At 55.0% G+C, this 14,139-nt stretch overlaps 2 protein-coding genes across 6 annotated transcripts in view; both read left to right on the top strand.

Annotated features, from left to right (window-relative positions):
* Window positions 1-7,809, top strand: part of LARS2 (leucyl-tRNA synthetase 2, mitochondrial) — a 127,620-nt gene extending 119,811 nt beyond the window's left edge. For all 5 annotated transcript variants that reach the window (XM_039837534.1, XM_039837536.1, XM_039837535.1 and 2 more), the window contains 2 exons: window positions 1,633-1,760; window positions 6,405-7,809. In XM_039837534.1, the coding sequence (XP_039693468.1) occupies window positions 1,633-1,760; window positions 6,405-6,581 (305 nt within the window). In that variant the 3' untranslated portion in view covers window positions 6,582-7,809. The remainder of the gene's footprint in view (window positions 1-1,632; window positions 1,761-6,404) is intronic.
* A 4,966-nt stretch (window positions 7,810-12,775) lies between these two features.
* Window positions 12,776-14,139, top strand: part of LIMD1 (LIM domain containing 1) — a 76,620-nt gene continuing 75,256 nt past the window's right edge. Inside the window, exon 1 of the mRNA XM_039837540.1 lies at window positions 12,776-14,103. Coding sequence (XP_039693474.1) covers window positions 13,866-14,103 — 238 coding nt within the window. The 5' untranslated portion in view covers window positions 12,776-13,865. The remainder of the gene's footprint in view (window positions 14,104-14,139) is intronic.

Genomic DNA, 14,139 nt, shown 5'->3' on the forward strand with positions numbered 1-14,139 from the left:
CCAAATTCTTTACCTCCTCCCAGACAGGCACGTTGAGGAGCTTTGCAGTGAATTGTCCTGAAACCATCTTTCGTATAATATATTATAAAAGAAAAATCACAAATGAATAGTGAAGAGAAGATTCATTCAACAAATTGGGTCTGGAAAATTAACTGTATGTTTTTAAGTAACGTTTTTTCATGTCATACGCAAAATAAACTACAGGTAGAATCAAAAGTTAAATGAGGACGAAAATGAAAACTTGAAAAGAAACAGAAGAATCTTAAACTAATCTCACAGTATGGAGAAGCTTTATTTTAAAATATATTTTCAAATCATTTTTTTCCTTTCAACTTTTCTTTTAATCCGGTCATATCAATTTTTTAATAAAACTAGGGTTATATTTTATCTACTATTCTTTTCCATGAAATTATTATTTTAAAATAGAGGCAGAAAAGAGCATCCGAAACAATATTTACAGCTTGATGCTAATGACCGTAGTAGTTTTGTCTTATATGGTTTACACATACACGAAATGCATTTAGAAATGCTGTCCATTTGAACATGATTTTCTTCTTTATATTTTGACCCTTTACAAATTTTCTGCAAGGAGCATATATTATTTTTGTCTTTAGAAAAAATAAAACAAAAAGTCGTCATCCACGGCCCAGTGTTTTGGGGGCTGGCATTAGTGGCAATCATGGCCTCTGTCCCAGGCTCACCACAGGCCACCCACTGAGCCATGGGTCTGTCTCTCAACTGCATCTCCGGGTCTCAAGGCCGATGATAACAAGGGGGAGGTGGGAAGGGCCACTCCCCGCCCACCTCCCCTGGACGAGCCATTGTGCCCCAGGGCAGGCCCAGCATGGGCACAGGGGCCCCGCCCAGGTCCCGCCTCTGGCAGGACAGAGAGGCAGCATTTTTCGGGTGTGTGTATTTCCTGCACACTTGGGGGCATCTCTTGTGCTCATGAGATCGGCTGAGGCCTTGAAATCAAAGCTCTTCCTGCTGCGAAACCCCAAAGCACTGACAGCGGGCCCTGTGCCGCCCGGGGATGCACAGTGGGACACGTCCCGGGCACAGCCGCCTCCGCTTTGGGGGCCGCAGCGCGAAGCTCTCTGGGAAGCAAGACCTGGCGGGGTTCCATTCCTCACGGCTCCCCGTGTTTGACCCAAGTCGGCGATTGGCAGGAAGGTTGAAACCCCTCTGAAAGGGTTGAGAAGGAGCTCGTTGCTGTTCTCGGCGGGTGGGAGGCCCTTTCAGGCCACAAGTGTTCACGGGGGAGCAAGGAGGCGGATGCCCCTCGTCACCTTGGGATGGCTGCGAGGGGCGCAAGGGCATCCTTCAGCGATGGAACTGCAGGGACCGCGTCAAACCAGCAGCCCTGTTTGGCCACACGCACACTTTAGAACAGCGTGTACATCCATGTTCACAGCTTTGGGTACTGTTTGGGGAAAAAAAAAAGCCACCTGTAACCTGGGGTGGTAGGCCAGGCCGGAGTGAGCGGGGAGCACCTGGTAGGCTGTGAAAAGCCACGTTGTGGTAAAATCCCCCTCAGTCAGCCCCAGCCAGGCTGCGTTGGACTGAACGCTGTTTATCTGGCTGCCACGGGCCTTGCAGGTGCTCAGCGACCCTCTGGCCTTGACATTGCAGGCCTGGCACAGGTGCCAAAGAAGCTGTGCACCCACTATGCCTGGGACACCGGCGTGCTGCTTCAGCCGTGGCCAGCTGTGGACCCGCAGTTCCTGCAGCAGCCCGATGTCGTGCAGATGGCGGTTCTGGTGAGTGACTCCCACAGCCCCCAGGGCCATGGTGAACCTGCCAGGGCAGGTCACTGTCCTGCTGCGGCCCCCAAACATGGCCCGGGTTGGGGGTTTCCATCAGGCCTTTCTGGCCCACCCAGCCCCTCGCCCGACCTTCCCACCCGTCTTCCCTATGCCTGTACCTTTAGTCTGCCCTCACCGCATACCAGAAGCTAGCGAGCACAGAACCCTCATGGCCCTCAAGGGAGGGGAGTGGAAAAATAACCCTGTCATACACCACAGGTTCCACTTGTCTCTCTTGCCAGCTGTTTCAGCCTCTCTCGGCCATGTTTAGCTGTCCTTCTTCTTCCGGTGGGGGAGGGGGCGGAGGTTGGCGATGAGGGTACACTCACTCTGAAAAATATATTGCAGAGAGGCTAATAACATTTCTATTTTTTTTTGGGTATATTGGGTCACTTTAAATACATAAAATGGTTTATTTAAATTTAAACTTTTTATAGAGTACATAACTTGTAGTTTACCCTTTGTGTAATTTTTATTTCTTGAATTTGTTTAATGTGAGACGCAGCATGAGGAATCTCTCTTAAGTATGCCCATGTGACTGAAGAGGCGAGGGGGTGGACCTTCTGGCGCATCTGCCCAAAGCCCCCAGGGCCAGGCAACCTCCATGCAAAGTTTAACTCATCACCCTCTGAGGGAGCCGTTGCCATCCTCATGTTCTGCAGCTGGGGAAACAGACTCAGAGAAGTCCGTCGCCCTGCCCAGGTTCATTCGTTTACTCGTCAGTAATTATCAGGTCACCTGCTCGAGTCCAGGCACCCAGCGAAGCTCTGGGAATATAAAGTCACACATGACAGACAGGGTCCCTGCCGTCATGGAGCTTAAAGCCTAGTGCGAGAGATAGGGGCCAATGAAAAGGAAAGAGAAAAGTAAGTAAAATTATTGCAAGTTGTGAGCAGAAGTGCCGGGAACTAACCCACCTGGGGGCTGCGGGCCAAGCACAGCTTCACGGAGGCTCCGCCCACCAGGGCCCCTCCGCACCCACCCCTCTGCATCTGTTCCCAGCAGTCAGGTGGAGGCTTGGAGGGATTGTCACCCAGGAGACCAGGCTCCATCTCCACACCGCCTCCCCTGCACTTAGTTTAGTTCCCAGCTGCCCCTGCTTGGCCTCCCCCGCCGAGGGGAGGAGGTCGGGCTGCCCTGGCAGGCTTCTCCCAAGAATCCTCAAAACTAAAAACAGCCTGTGGCACAGAAGCAGTTTCTTTACCTTCAGTTTATAAGAAATAAATATCTTATCCTCCTCATAATTGAGAAATGCCAGCTCAAGATACAGAAGTTTTAGTCTATGAAAATGTCTTTCCCCTTTAAATTATCACTGTACCAAAGTAATCTAGTTTTGATCATCGGTAAAATAATTTTAGATTATCGTTGAAATGAAGACCCCACATTTAAAACATGTGTTGGAGTCCCCGCAGGCACACCAACTTAAGAACCTCTGTGGAGGTCTGTGTTCTGTCTCCGTGTGATCTCAGTATGTGCCGTGGCCAGGAACAGAATTACACGATGTAAACTGGTGTAACTCGGTTTAGCCGTGCCTATGTTCTCTGTGCCCATGGCGTGCCGGGCTGTGACAGATACTAGGGACACAGAGCCCAGAGGCGCCACCTCATCTTCATGGAGCTTAGCGCCCAGGAGGGACAGTCTGGGGACACACGAGTTGTCACACACACGCAGAGTTTATGTAGATTCGAGGTTAAGATGTAAGAGCTTAGGAGTCAGAGTCTCAATTTGGCAAAATGCTTAATTTCTCTGAGCCTCAGTTTCCTGAGTCAGAAAAAGGAGGTGAATATCGTGCCTGCCTTGCCTAGTCATTGAAAGAGTCAGATGGGATCACTCAGGAGGTGCTTAGCCTGCTCCTGGACGCACTCGTGACGAGCCCGCTGACACGCGGCGAGCACTGACTAAGGGCCAGGCAGTGTCCTCAGAACTTTCCAGACCCCAAGTCATTCACTCCACACGGCAGGCCTGCAAGGTGGGCCTGCTGTTAACCTCATTTCACGGACGAGGCAGGTATGTGCCGAACCCCATTTTATAGATGAGGAAACAGTGGCAGCATAGGGCTTAATAACCCACCCCGTGAATGGTGACTGCCGCTAGTCACCCACTCCTGGTAGTCGGCAGGCTGGGAATGGCATCGTGCGGGCGGGGCTGAGGGACCTGGGAGGAGCAGCATTCTCTAGTGCAGGAAAGGAGCCAAGGGGAGGACATCCTCGGTGGCCACGCTGGGACTGCGAGCCGTGGAGGGGCTGGAGCAGAGGCACAGGCGGGGCAGCGCTGGAGAGAAGTGGGGGCTGGCAGGGGGTCTGAGCAGGGGAGAGAGGGAGGGTCCACGGGGTCGTCCCACTTGCTGGGCGGGGGCCTTGGGCAGGTGACTTCCCCTCCTGCGTCCCGCCTTCCCCATCTGTAAATGGGGATGGGCGGTTGTGCACCCCCTTCGCAGGGCTGCGGCGGATAAACAGGCTCACTCAAGGGGCTGTGGCACAGAGTGGGGGCTCAGTCAGCGGGGGCTTTATTGTTCTTAGCCATTGGGGGGCTACCCTCCTGGTGGCGAGTGGTGACGGACAGGGCAGGGGGGACAGCAACGTGGCCAGGGGCCCGCCAGGCCGCCATTGGAGAAGTCCAGAGAACAGGGCTGAGCGATGAAGTGGAGGTGGCGAAGACGGAGGAGCAGAAGCTGGCAGGGCCACCAGGTGGGTCTGGAGGACGTTTCCAAAGTCAGACGGCCCCGTGCGAGGTGATCTGAAAGTGCTTCTTCCCCTCTGAGCCCCTGATGGCCAAGCCCTGGGTGGCATCCCAGCCAGACTTCTGTTGTCCGTTTAATCAGTGCCTTATTCCCACACGTGGGGAGCGTGAGTGGGACTCACTCGCCCCGGTGGAACCGTAAGCCTGGGTGAGCTGCTCTGGGGGGTCCCAGGGAGCCAGAAACCGGAGTGAGAGCTGGGCCAGCGTGAGGGAGCCCACACGCCCGGGGCCACACGCCTCTCCCCCGGGGCTCAGCTGTGGACACGAAGGACTCCCTTGGACAGGCCTTGCCCGGGATGGCTTGAGTCCAGTCCGCAGGCTCCGAGGAAGCACCGGGGGCTGACTGGGTCTAGAAGTGCGGCCACTGTCATGTTGAGGCCGCGCGTCAAAGAGGACGTTCCGGGGCTCGCTCCTTCCGTCCTGACCGGGGAAGTAAGACGTAGTGAGCTGGTCACTCAAGCACTTCCTTCACTCCTTCCAGAGGATTCTGTCCTTAAAGAGAAACCAAGGCTTGCGAGTCCAGGCCTGAGTCCCCCTGAGTCTGTCCCTCATAAGGGAACATGCTCTCCCTCCCCCAGCACCCCACGCCATGGGTGGTGAGCAGAGGACACCCCACCCTGGGCCTCTACTTCCTCCAAAAAGAGAGTAAGCACAGAGATGGGAGGGCCCGCACGCGCCCCGTTATCCCAGGACCTCACAGGGGACATGGCTTTGTGTGACGGGGTGAGGGGTCTCGTACTTGGGAGGTCTCAGTTCAAACCAAGCTCATGGCCTTGAAAATAGGCAGCTTCGCGTGGCCTAGAAACGCGAAGGTAGTGCCCACAGCCCCCTGAACAGCACGTCCTCGCTCCACGGCCTAAGGATAAACACCCTGCATCGCGGAGCCTTTTCCTGAAACCACAATCTTTCTGAATATTTCAGGACAGTGTTTTATTTGTCTCCCACCCAGTGGTCTAGGCTAATGCAACCAATAAAAATGACATAAGTCCTATAAATCTGGAAAAAAAAAAAAAACCACAAAGTGGGTGGTTGGGGAATGATTGATGATGTGCTTTGGCTGAAACTCGAGAAATTATTCCCAGTAACTTTTCATAAAACGGTGACTATATTTGCCAAGTGAGAAACAGGAGCGTTAGCGGAAGAAATCTCAGTGTCCTTACGGGAGCAGTGGGATTGAGGATTTGAAGGAGGGCTGTTCAGAAGCCGTCTGGGCCCTGTGGCCACTTTTTCGGTGGCCATATTGGTGCATGTTGAATGTGAAGTTTGTCCTCACTGAACTAATTCAGTGAATGCCTGGAACTGGGCTGGCCCGTTTTAAGGAAGAAGAGGGGTTAATGTGACATGGGTCCAGCCTCCAAGCCCTCACACTTGTGCGCCCCCTTCGAGACCCAGTTGTCAGGAAGGGAGGTTGACCAAGGTCCCCAGGAACTAATCCACCCGAGACCTAGGCACATTCCTCGGCGACACCCCCCTGTAGCAGGGCCTGAGCTTAGACCTGATCCCCGGTGACACAGGAATCCCTGTCCCCCCGGAAGCAGCCCAAGCCACCCCGTGCTGAGGGGATTTGGTGTAAGTCCCACCACAGCAGTGAGGGGGCCAGTGCTCAGGAAACGAGGTGGCTTGGCTGGCGCTCCAGTTGCCAGCAGCCGAGTGCTCTCAGCACCGGCGTCTCGCTCGCCCTCCCTCTAGTTTTCGGCGTCATTCCTATCCATCTGGTTGTACTTCGTCCTCCTGAGAAGCTGGGCACTGCCCCTCCCTGCCCTCGACCCCTCACTCCCTCCCCCAGACAGACGCGGGAGGCCGGTGTCGGGATCGGGCTGCCTGCCACTCTTGGGACTCGTCCCTGGCTTTTCTCCTCAGATCAACAACAAAGCCTGCGGCAAGATCCTCGTGCCCCAGCATGTCGCCCGGGACCAGGACAAAGTCCACGAACTTGTTCTCCAAAGCGAGCTGGGCGTCAAGCTGCAGGGGCGAAGCATCAAGAAGGCCTTCCTGTCCCCCAGAACCGCCCTCATCAACTTCCTGGTGCAGGACTGACCACAGGGGGCTGCGGCCGCCATGGGGGACTTCCTTCCAGGCTGGGGACAAAGGGGAAGAGATGCTGGTCCAGGGGCAGGGAAAAGACAAATGTCTTGAATGTTTACCCCTGGACCCTGGCGGACTGGCATCGACACTGTGCCGCTGTGCGGTGGTCTGCCGCGAGGTGAAGGTGGGTGTGGGCAGAGGAGAAATACGGGCGAAAAGGGAGGGGAGGGCAGCCTGTGCACCACCCCCCCACCCCACTGCAGGCTGGAGGGACCCAGCCGATCGATCCCAAAGCCACCAGAGATACTGCTGGGTGGGAGCATGAAGAAGAGGGAAGCAAGCGGAAATGAAGGGGAGCTTGCCTCTCGAGCCACCTGGGTGCTCTGGATCCCAGACATTGAGGCACACCCAGGATCACGAGGGTAAACACACACGAGGCTGCCCGCACGAGGCTCGGGCAGCGTGGACGGTCAGTGTTGAATAAGCAGCGAGCCTGGGCACCATAGCAGGTGGGCTTCTCACTGTAGGGCTCATTGGAGGAGCCAGTCGGGTTGTCTCAGCATCCAGTCTGTGGGAAGGACACGGGTCTTCAGAAGTCACTCTGGACCAAAAGGCAAGCAGGCTCGTCCCCTGCCAGCATCCCCGCTGCTCCTCAGCTCTGCCTTGCAGGTCTGTCCTCCCCAGCCCAGCGGGGTGCCCTGCCAGGCCTGCCCCTCCGCGGGCACACGGGCCCTTGGGCGAAGCCCACTTTCTGCCGTGAGTGAAAAGCAGCGCTTCCTGACCGCTCCCTCGCGGGGTGAGACCTGCTGTGTCGCAGATGGAACCAGCCTCGGCCCACCAGGCAGTCTGCTCATGGGGCCCCAGGCCAGGCATGAGGCGCGGCGAGTCCACCGCAGAGGAGCGAGCCCCATGCCACCTGGGCGGCGCCTCCGCTGTCCCAGCCACAGCCGCCTGGCCTGGCTGCTAGGGAGATGGCCAGGAATGGACCCGTGTCGCTGGCATGTTAGGGCGGTCCTGGTTGTTCGTGAAGTCAGCAGTTAGGTGCTCTTCCCAGAACTGGCCTAAGCCACTGATTAATATTTAATGGGGAAAGTGGGGAAGAATCTAGCTGTTTTGCGATACCGAAAATCTATATTCTCCAATGCCATTTTCCTGAAGTAGCCTCAGATGCGGTTCCCCACGCAGTTCAACAGTTAACAGATGACTCTTTTTAATGTAATAAAATGTTCATCACGTACGACTCTGGGAGTTAATCAGGAACAGATTGAGGTATTCCGGGCCCAGCGCCACGTGGAATGTCATGAAGTCAGACGCGTGTGGGACGGTCAGGCACGTCAGCACCCCCACAGTTCTGTCCCTGGTTCTCGAACTTGACTCAGATTGAATGCCGTGCCCGGCCTCCATGCCCAGAAGCCCGGGCGCCAGCACCTTCCAAGCTTCACGGAGGAACCACCGGATTAATCGATGCGCGTGAAACGGAACGCCTAACTCATCCTTCCTCTCCCTGTTCTCAGCTCCACTGGGGTGAGTTTGGTCCAGGACCCAAACACGGTGACGTGGAGTCGGGAAAGAGTCGGACCGGAAGGCAAGGCAGGGCTCAGCTCTCAGACAGGTGTCTAAGACGTCCCCAGAGCTGACTGGAGTGTACGCAGCCCGACTCCATGGACCAGCAGATGTGCGGTCCACACAGCAGAAGGATGAGGGTGTTTGGTAAGAAGGACATAGGAGTGAAGAGTGCTTTTGCTCGATTGTCTTGTTTATTCCTGAAGTAAGCTGAGTGGTCCCGAGCCACCAGTGAGATGCGGGTGGGGGTCCTTTATCTGCACACAGTGTGGCCAGAGCAACCCCAAGGTCCCAGGCCTGACCAGCAAGGCTCTGGAGAGCACGTTCTCCAAGACAGTGAAACAGGCACAGTGGCTCTAAGACAGAAGACGCTCCTCCCTGAGCGGGGAGGTGGGGGTGGGAAATGATCTCAGCTGTTTGGTAACTGCCTTGATCAGGTCAAAAACGAGAGGAGTTTACTTGCATTATGTCATTTAATTCCCACAAAACCCTAGAGGGAAGGAAGTATTCTGTCATAAATATGAAGAAACCCAGGCTGTGAGGGTCAATAATTTGCTATTTCACACAGCTGATAAGGAGCAGAGCGAGCTTCAAAGCCAGGTCTTCTGGCCTTCAGGTCCCCTCATGCCACCCCTCTGTTCCCACCGGTCCCCTCACCTGATTGCCCATCTTGCTGGAAGCATGACAGTCAGGGAAGTTGAGATGTTGGCCGGAAGCCGGCATTTTGAGCAGAGTCTGGCCGGGGCTCCCTTTCTGTGAGGTCCTCACATTTGTAAAGCTGCGACATCACAGCAGTGCCCTCTGGACAGAGGGACAGGTGGTGGCTGAGTGGCCAGGAGCGCAGTGTGGCGGCGAAGGCTCCTGGCAAACCAGTGGAAGACTCAGGCTCACGGGCAATGCCAGTGCTGTTTCTGACTGAAGCGGGTCTGTGCACCGAGCCACGGCGCCTGGGAGACCCCATAGCAAAGGCCACCACAGTGGTAGCCAACTGTCCGCCGAGGAAAACGAAATTGATCTCTAAGACCCTAAAACAGCAAGCGAGCTGGGAAGCGGCAGAGGCATGCTTCATCCCCACCTAAATGCACACTTCGAGGGAACTGGTTAAAAAAAATAGGGTGCCGGCACCCAGCAGCAGCCACCGAGCAGATCGGACACCACGTGTTCACGTGCCTCGCTCCACTCCCTCTGCAACCGTGTCTGACACACCCAGTGGAGCTGAGATCGAGAAATTAGGTAAGTCGAAATTGAAGAAAACAGAAACAAGAAAAATCCACAGCCATCAAGAGGCATGAATGGACAGGAGAAGCGAGCGGGCGAGTCGTGACGAGGCACGTGCCACCAGCATGCACCGTGCCTTCCACCAGCACTGCCTTCTCAGTTTATTTTTATTTATTTACTTACTTACTTATTTTTTAGGCGAGGCAACCCTTGTTTGACCTCACCGATTGCAAGGACCTTGTCAGCTTACAATCCCTTATTTTTTATTTTTTTACACCTACAGCACCTGGTCTTCCTAGGTGGTCTCCCATCCCAGTATTAACCAGGCCCGACCCTGCTTAGCTTCCGAGATCAGACGGGATCGGGCGTGGCCGTAGACCTCATCTTACTTCCTTTAGCTGTCTAACTTTGTAAGATGCAAAGAGGTTGGATCAAGTTCAAATGACTGCGCTGCCCCTTTTCACATCCGAGGACTAGTGACAGCGACGGCCGCACCTGCCTCTCCCACCTGCCTGTCTGGCCCGCAGGGGAGGGAAAGAACCTGCCTGTTGATGAAGGCAGACGCTGGGTGGGCCGACAAGGAAAGCTAGAGACCGAGATGATCCACAGTGTCCTGCAGGCTGCAGAATGCAGTTTGATCGGAGCACATTTCTGTTTGTTGTTCAGATGATTTTAGTTATTGGAAGGCATGATTTTTTAAGTATGCAAATAAAAAGTTTTAAAAACTGGGAAAAAGGGTACAGTCAGCTTAAGAAAAATAAGGTGCAGTCAGTCAAAGGATGATGAGGCAGCCGGCAAAAGATGATTTTTAAAAACACGATATGGAAATTTGCTCATGAGTAAAATAGTATACGTGTACAATGCGATCCTGACCATAATTTTTTAACTCCAACCCTTACAAAGAGAAAAGGAAATTTGCCCACAGATGACCGGTTAAGAGTTCTACAAGTTATTTTTTCCTCCTCCTTTGCATTTACAAATCTGTATTGGCCATATAGCATCTCGATAAGGGGGGAGGTGGGACTTCAAAATGCCCAATTTTGTGAAGATCCAAATGAGCCAAGGACCTCTCCCCCTTGACTTTTCTCCCAGTGAGGGTACCTACCTGCTGAGGGAGATGTGCCCCAGCTGGAAAACCGTGCTCCTTTTGCTGTGTGAATTGGAACCCAAAGCAGCTAAAAGCAGCCTCCGCGAATCTGCTGTTGGCACAGTTGCTCCGTGTGGGCAGGTGTGGGAAGCTTCCCTCTCATCTCTCAGCCTAGGGACCTCGTGGCCTGAGGACAGAAGAACAGAAGGCAGCATTCCCTTCATGGAACTCGCCTGCAGAGCAGAACCTGCCGTTATGTGGCATTTTCCTGCCCCGAAACCTTAGTATGGTCTCCTTTCCATGTTCTGATTCCAGCCTCCTCCTGGTCAGTTCTGGGAGCTCCATCCACGCGACAGGGATTTCTCCTTGGAGCCGGAGACCCTCTTTTCCGCAAGCGGTGGCGCAAGACAATGAGAGGCCTGACAAGGATCCCGAAAGCTGCCAAACGACCTTCGGGCCCCGTTACGGCATTTCCTGTCCTGTCGGGTTTGCTGCCTTGGCTTGGGGTTGACTGACTGACTGGGAGCAGCAGGCCCAGTGGTGGAGCTGAAGGAGGTTTGGGGCTAAGTGGAAGGCCCGCCAGACACCCTTGCAAGCCATCCGTGTTCCAGAGGTCTCTTGACAGCCCGTGCTCAGAGAAGACGACCTCCAGATCGAACGCTGAGTGTCAGGAGTTGGCTTTGGTTTACACCTACAGGTGGTTTGGTTCCTGAACTGAGCCCCAGAAGAGGGGTTATAAGGCCACTGGTTCACACAGGCATGTGCAGCGTGCCCCTGGGCCAGCAAACGCTTCCTGCTGGGCCAGAGTTGGCCATTACGGACCACAGGCCAAAGAGGGGCACGGTTCCTGCACCAGCTGGCCTGGCCTTCACGTCCAGCTGTCCCATTCAGCCTTTCCCTTCCTAAGGGCAGCCAAGGTTATGGGGTCACTTTGTGCACCAGGCAGCATACAGGGGGCTTTGCCGCTGCTCTCAGATCCTCACGTCAAAGTGGGAATTATGAATCACATCCTAATAAGGGAACCGTGTAGAACACCGTGTAGAAAAATGTAGCATATTACCTGAGTCACCACTTTTAACTGCTCCTGTCAGGATTTGCTCCTAGGCCTGCCTTTCTGTTCACAAGTCATGCTTTCTCCACAGCTCCCACCTGGGAGGGAAGAAGTGGGGTGTCTTGGAAGGAAATACAGCTTGTTCTTTCTGTCCAGAGAATTCTGAACTGGAGCTCTGGCACATATGTGGTGCCCCAGACTTGTGCTTCCTTGAGGAAGGGAGCTGAGCTTTTGTACCCTGAATCTGTCAGTTATTGGCTTTGCCCACCTCTTGGGGGGTGGGGTAGGAATACCCTAGACATCTTGGGATCAAGGGACTCCCATTGGCTCAGGAAAAGTTTCCAGAGAAAGACACCGCTGAGCTATCAGTAACCAACATACAGAGCAGCTGGGGACAGGCACGCCAGCCGGTGACGAGGATCTGGGTGGAGCACCCATGGGAACCACCACGAGAGAAGCCGAGAGGTCAAACTTGAGAAGCAGGGCATCTGTGGGTAGGAAGAGGCCCTAGACAAACGCCAGAGTCGCAAGACAAGCGGGATGCGGGATGGAGCCCGAAGAAGCTGGCTGCCTCTGGCTGCCTCTGTGCAAATATAAGCAGAGGGCAGCCGGGTCCAGGGCCTCGTGCTGCCTGTGCCTCTCAGCCAGCAGAGCGACACAGGAGTTAGGACATTCAGAATAAGCATTTATCGTCAGAGCACCAGTGACCCGAGAAGGCAGCAGGTTACACACCTTCTCAGTCCGGCTGAGGGCTCCTAAGGGAAAATCTGGGCATTATTCCAGGGGCTACGTGATCATTCCAGAGGGTCTGTTCTTCCTGGAGCCGTCCCTCTGGCAACGTGCTCCTCTGGTAGTGTTAGCAACCCAGGAACAAAGATGGGAGTCGTCTGGAAAGACCGCTGGACCAGAAGGCGTGTGATCAGCAAGCATTAATCACAAGGGCGTTCATCATAAGCTTCAGGGCAGCTTTCTATGGCAGGGATGTTCCAAGCTCTGGGTCAAGCCGCAGGGGACAATCCGTTGTTAAGCTACAGGGCCGAGAAAAGTGAAGCCGAGGACACTGTGAGGCCAATACTCTGGGGGTCCCAACCGGGCCCTTCTTCATGAATGGACTGTGTCTCGGGGCACATGGAATTCGAGGTGATGGGTAGACCAAACCAGAGGTGTCATCATTCCCTTCCCCAGGTGACGAACCTGTGACTTGCTTGAGACCATGACAGTAAGCGATGAAGCGTCTTGACCGCGCTGTGGCCCCCTCACCGCCCCCCGTGCTCATTTCACTCGGAGCGCCCTTCCGCGTACTTTAGGAAAAGCCCACGGCTACCGCCAGGCAGAAATGAGTAAATTTCTTCGTCCTGGGCCCGCTGCTCCCTCTAGTCCGGGGAAGGCATAAGGTAAACAAACCGAGACAAGCTCGCTCTCCCCATTCTTCCTGTGAGAAGAGTGAGCAGAAGACGCGTTTCACGGGCTGGGTCATGCAAGCCGATGAGTTTGGAGATTGGAATCTGGGATGACCAACAATGAGCAGGGAGGGGGTCCCCCCAGGGTGGTAGGTGGACGGTAACAGGGATGGCAGAGAGGAGAGAGCCCGGGAAGGGCCAGTCCTGTGGGCAGAGGCCTCAGATCCGAGGGCGGGGCCGATGATTGTCCAGAAAGGCTGACCTCACTCCAGGCCGCCATGGCGTCTGTAGGCCGGACCACATGAGGGAGGGGATCAGAGGGTGGAGAGTGGGGAGCAGGCCTGCTGGAGTCACGGGCCTGGGAATTAACACTCGTGACTCACCTCCCTGTGCCTCGAGCCCTGAACTTGAATTCCAGTTCTCATTCGGCCTCTGGAAAAGCACGCCTGTGCCGGACACCCACGTGCAGGAGCCACGGTCTGTGATTCTCAGGATCAGCAACAGTAATGTTTACCGTTTACCGAGAGGGCTAATCTTGTGCCAACCCGCGTTCTAAGTGCTTTTCCGCAGAAGGGGCCTTGCTCAAGGCCACGCTTGAGAAGATGGCAGAGCCAAGATTCCGACCCCGCCCCACCGCACTGCTTCCCGAAGAGCCCCGAAGCTTCTGGATTTTCCAAGACAGTCCTGATTTCTGAGTGCCCTTCCAGTTTTCCTCAGAGTACCCTGCCAAGCCCACACTTCCTGACCTGTGCCTGGGTGAGCACGTCCTGGTGTCATGTGTCCCATAGGTGCCCAGTTCAGCACGTGCCTGAGGACAGGTTCCGGCTCTCTCACAGCCTGGGACAGACCACTCGGGACTGACCACTCCCAAGGAGCCATCACCCCCAGCAGACAAACAGAACCCATCAGTGAGACCTAGAGGTCAGGAGGTAACCTTGCTCAACTCCACATGCCTCTAGGAAAATCCCATAGAAGGGATGAGCAGGGACCTCTCCTGGGCCTGTGGTCATCATGAGAGCTGCCTGGCCTCACTGCAGCCTGGCCAATGTCTTCCGGGATCATCCCTTCCATCTGGGCTTACAGAGAGATGGCCGAACCCCGGCCCCACCCGAATGAGAGCTCACCCCACACCTGCTGCAGCCGCACCCTCATGGGCAGCCCCCAGAACCAGGAGAACAGAGCCTGGGGAGGGATCCCCCTGCCTCAGACACCAAGGTGAGGGGGAGTGTGGCGTTTGTGTAATGGACTCTG

Source organism: Pteropus medius, unplaced genomic scaffold (genome assembly GCF_902729225.1).
Source record: "Pteropus medius unplaced genomic scaffold, Ma_sr-lr_union100, whole genome shotgun sequence".
Classification (NCBI taxonomy): Eukaryota; Metazoa; Chordata; class Mammalia; order Chiroptera; family Pteropodidae; genus Pteropus; species Pteropus medius.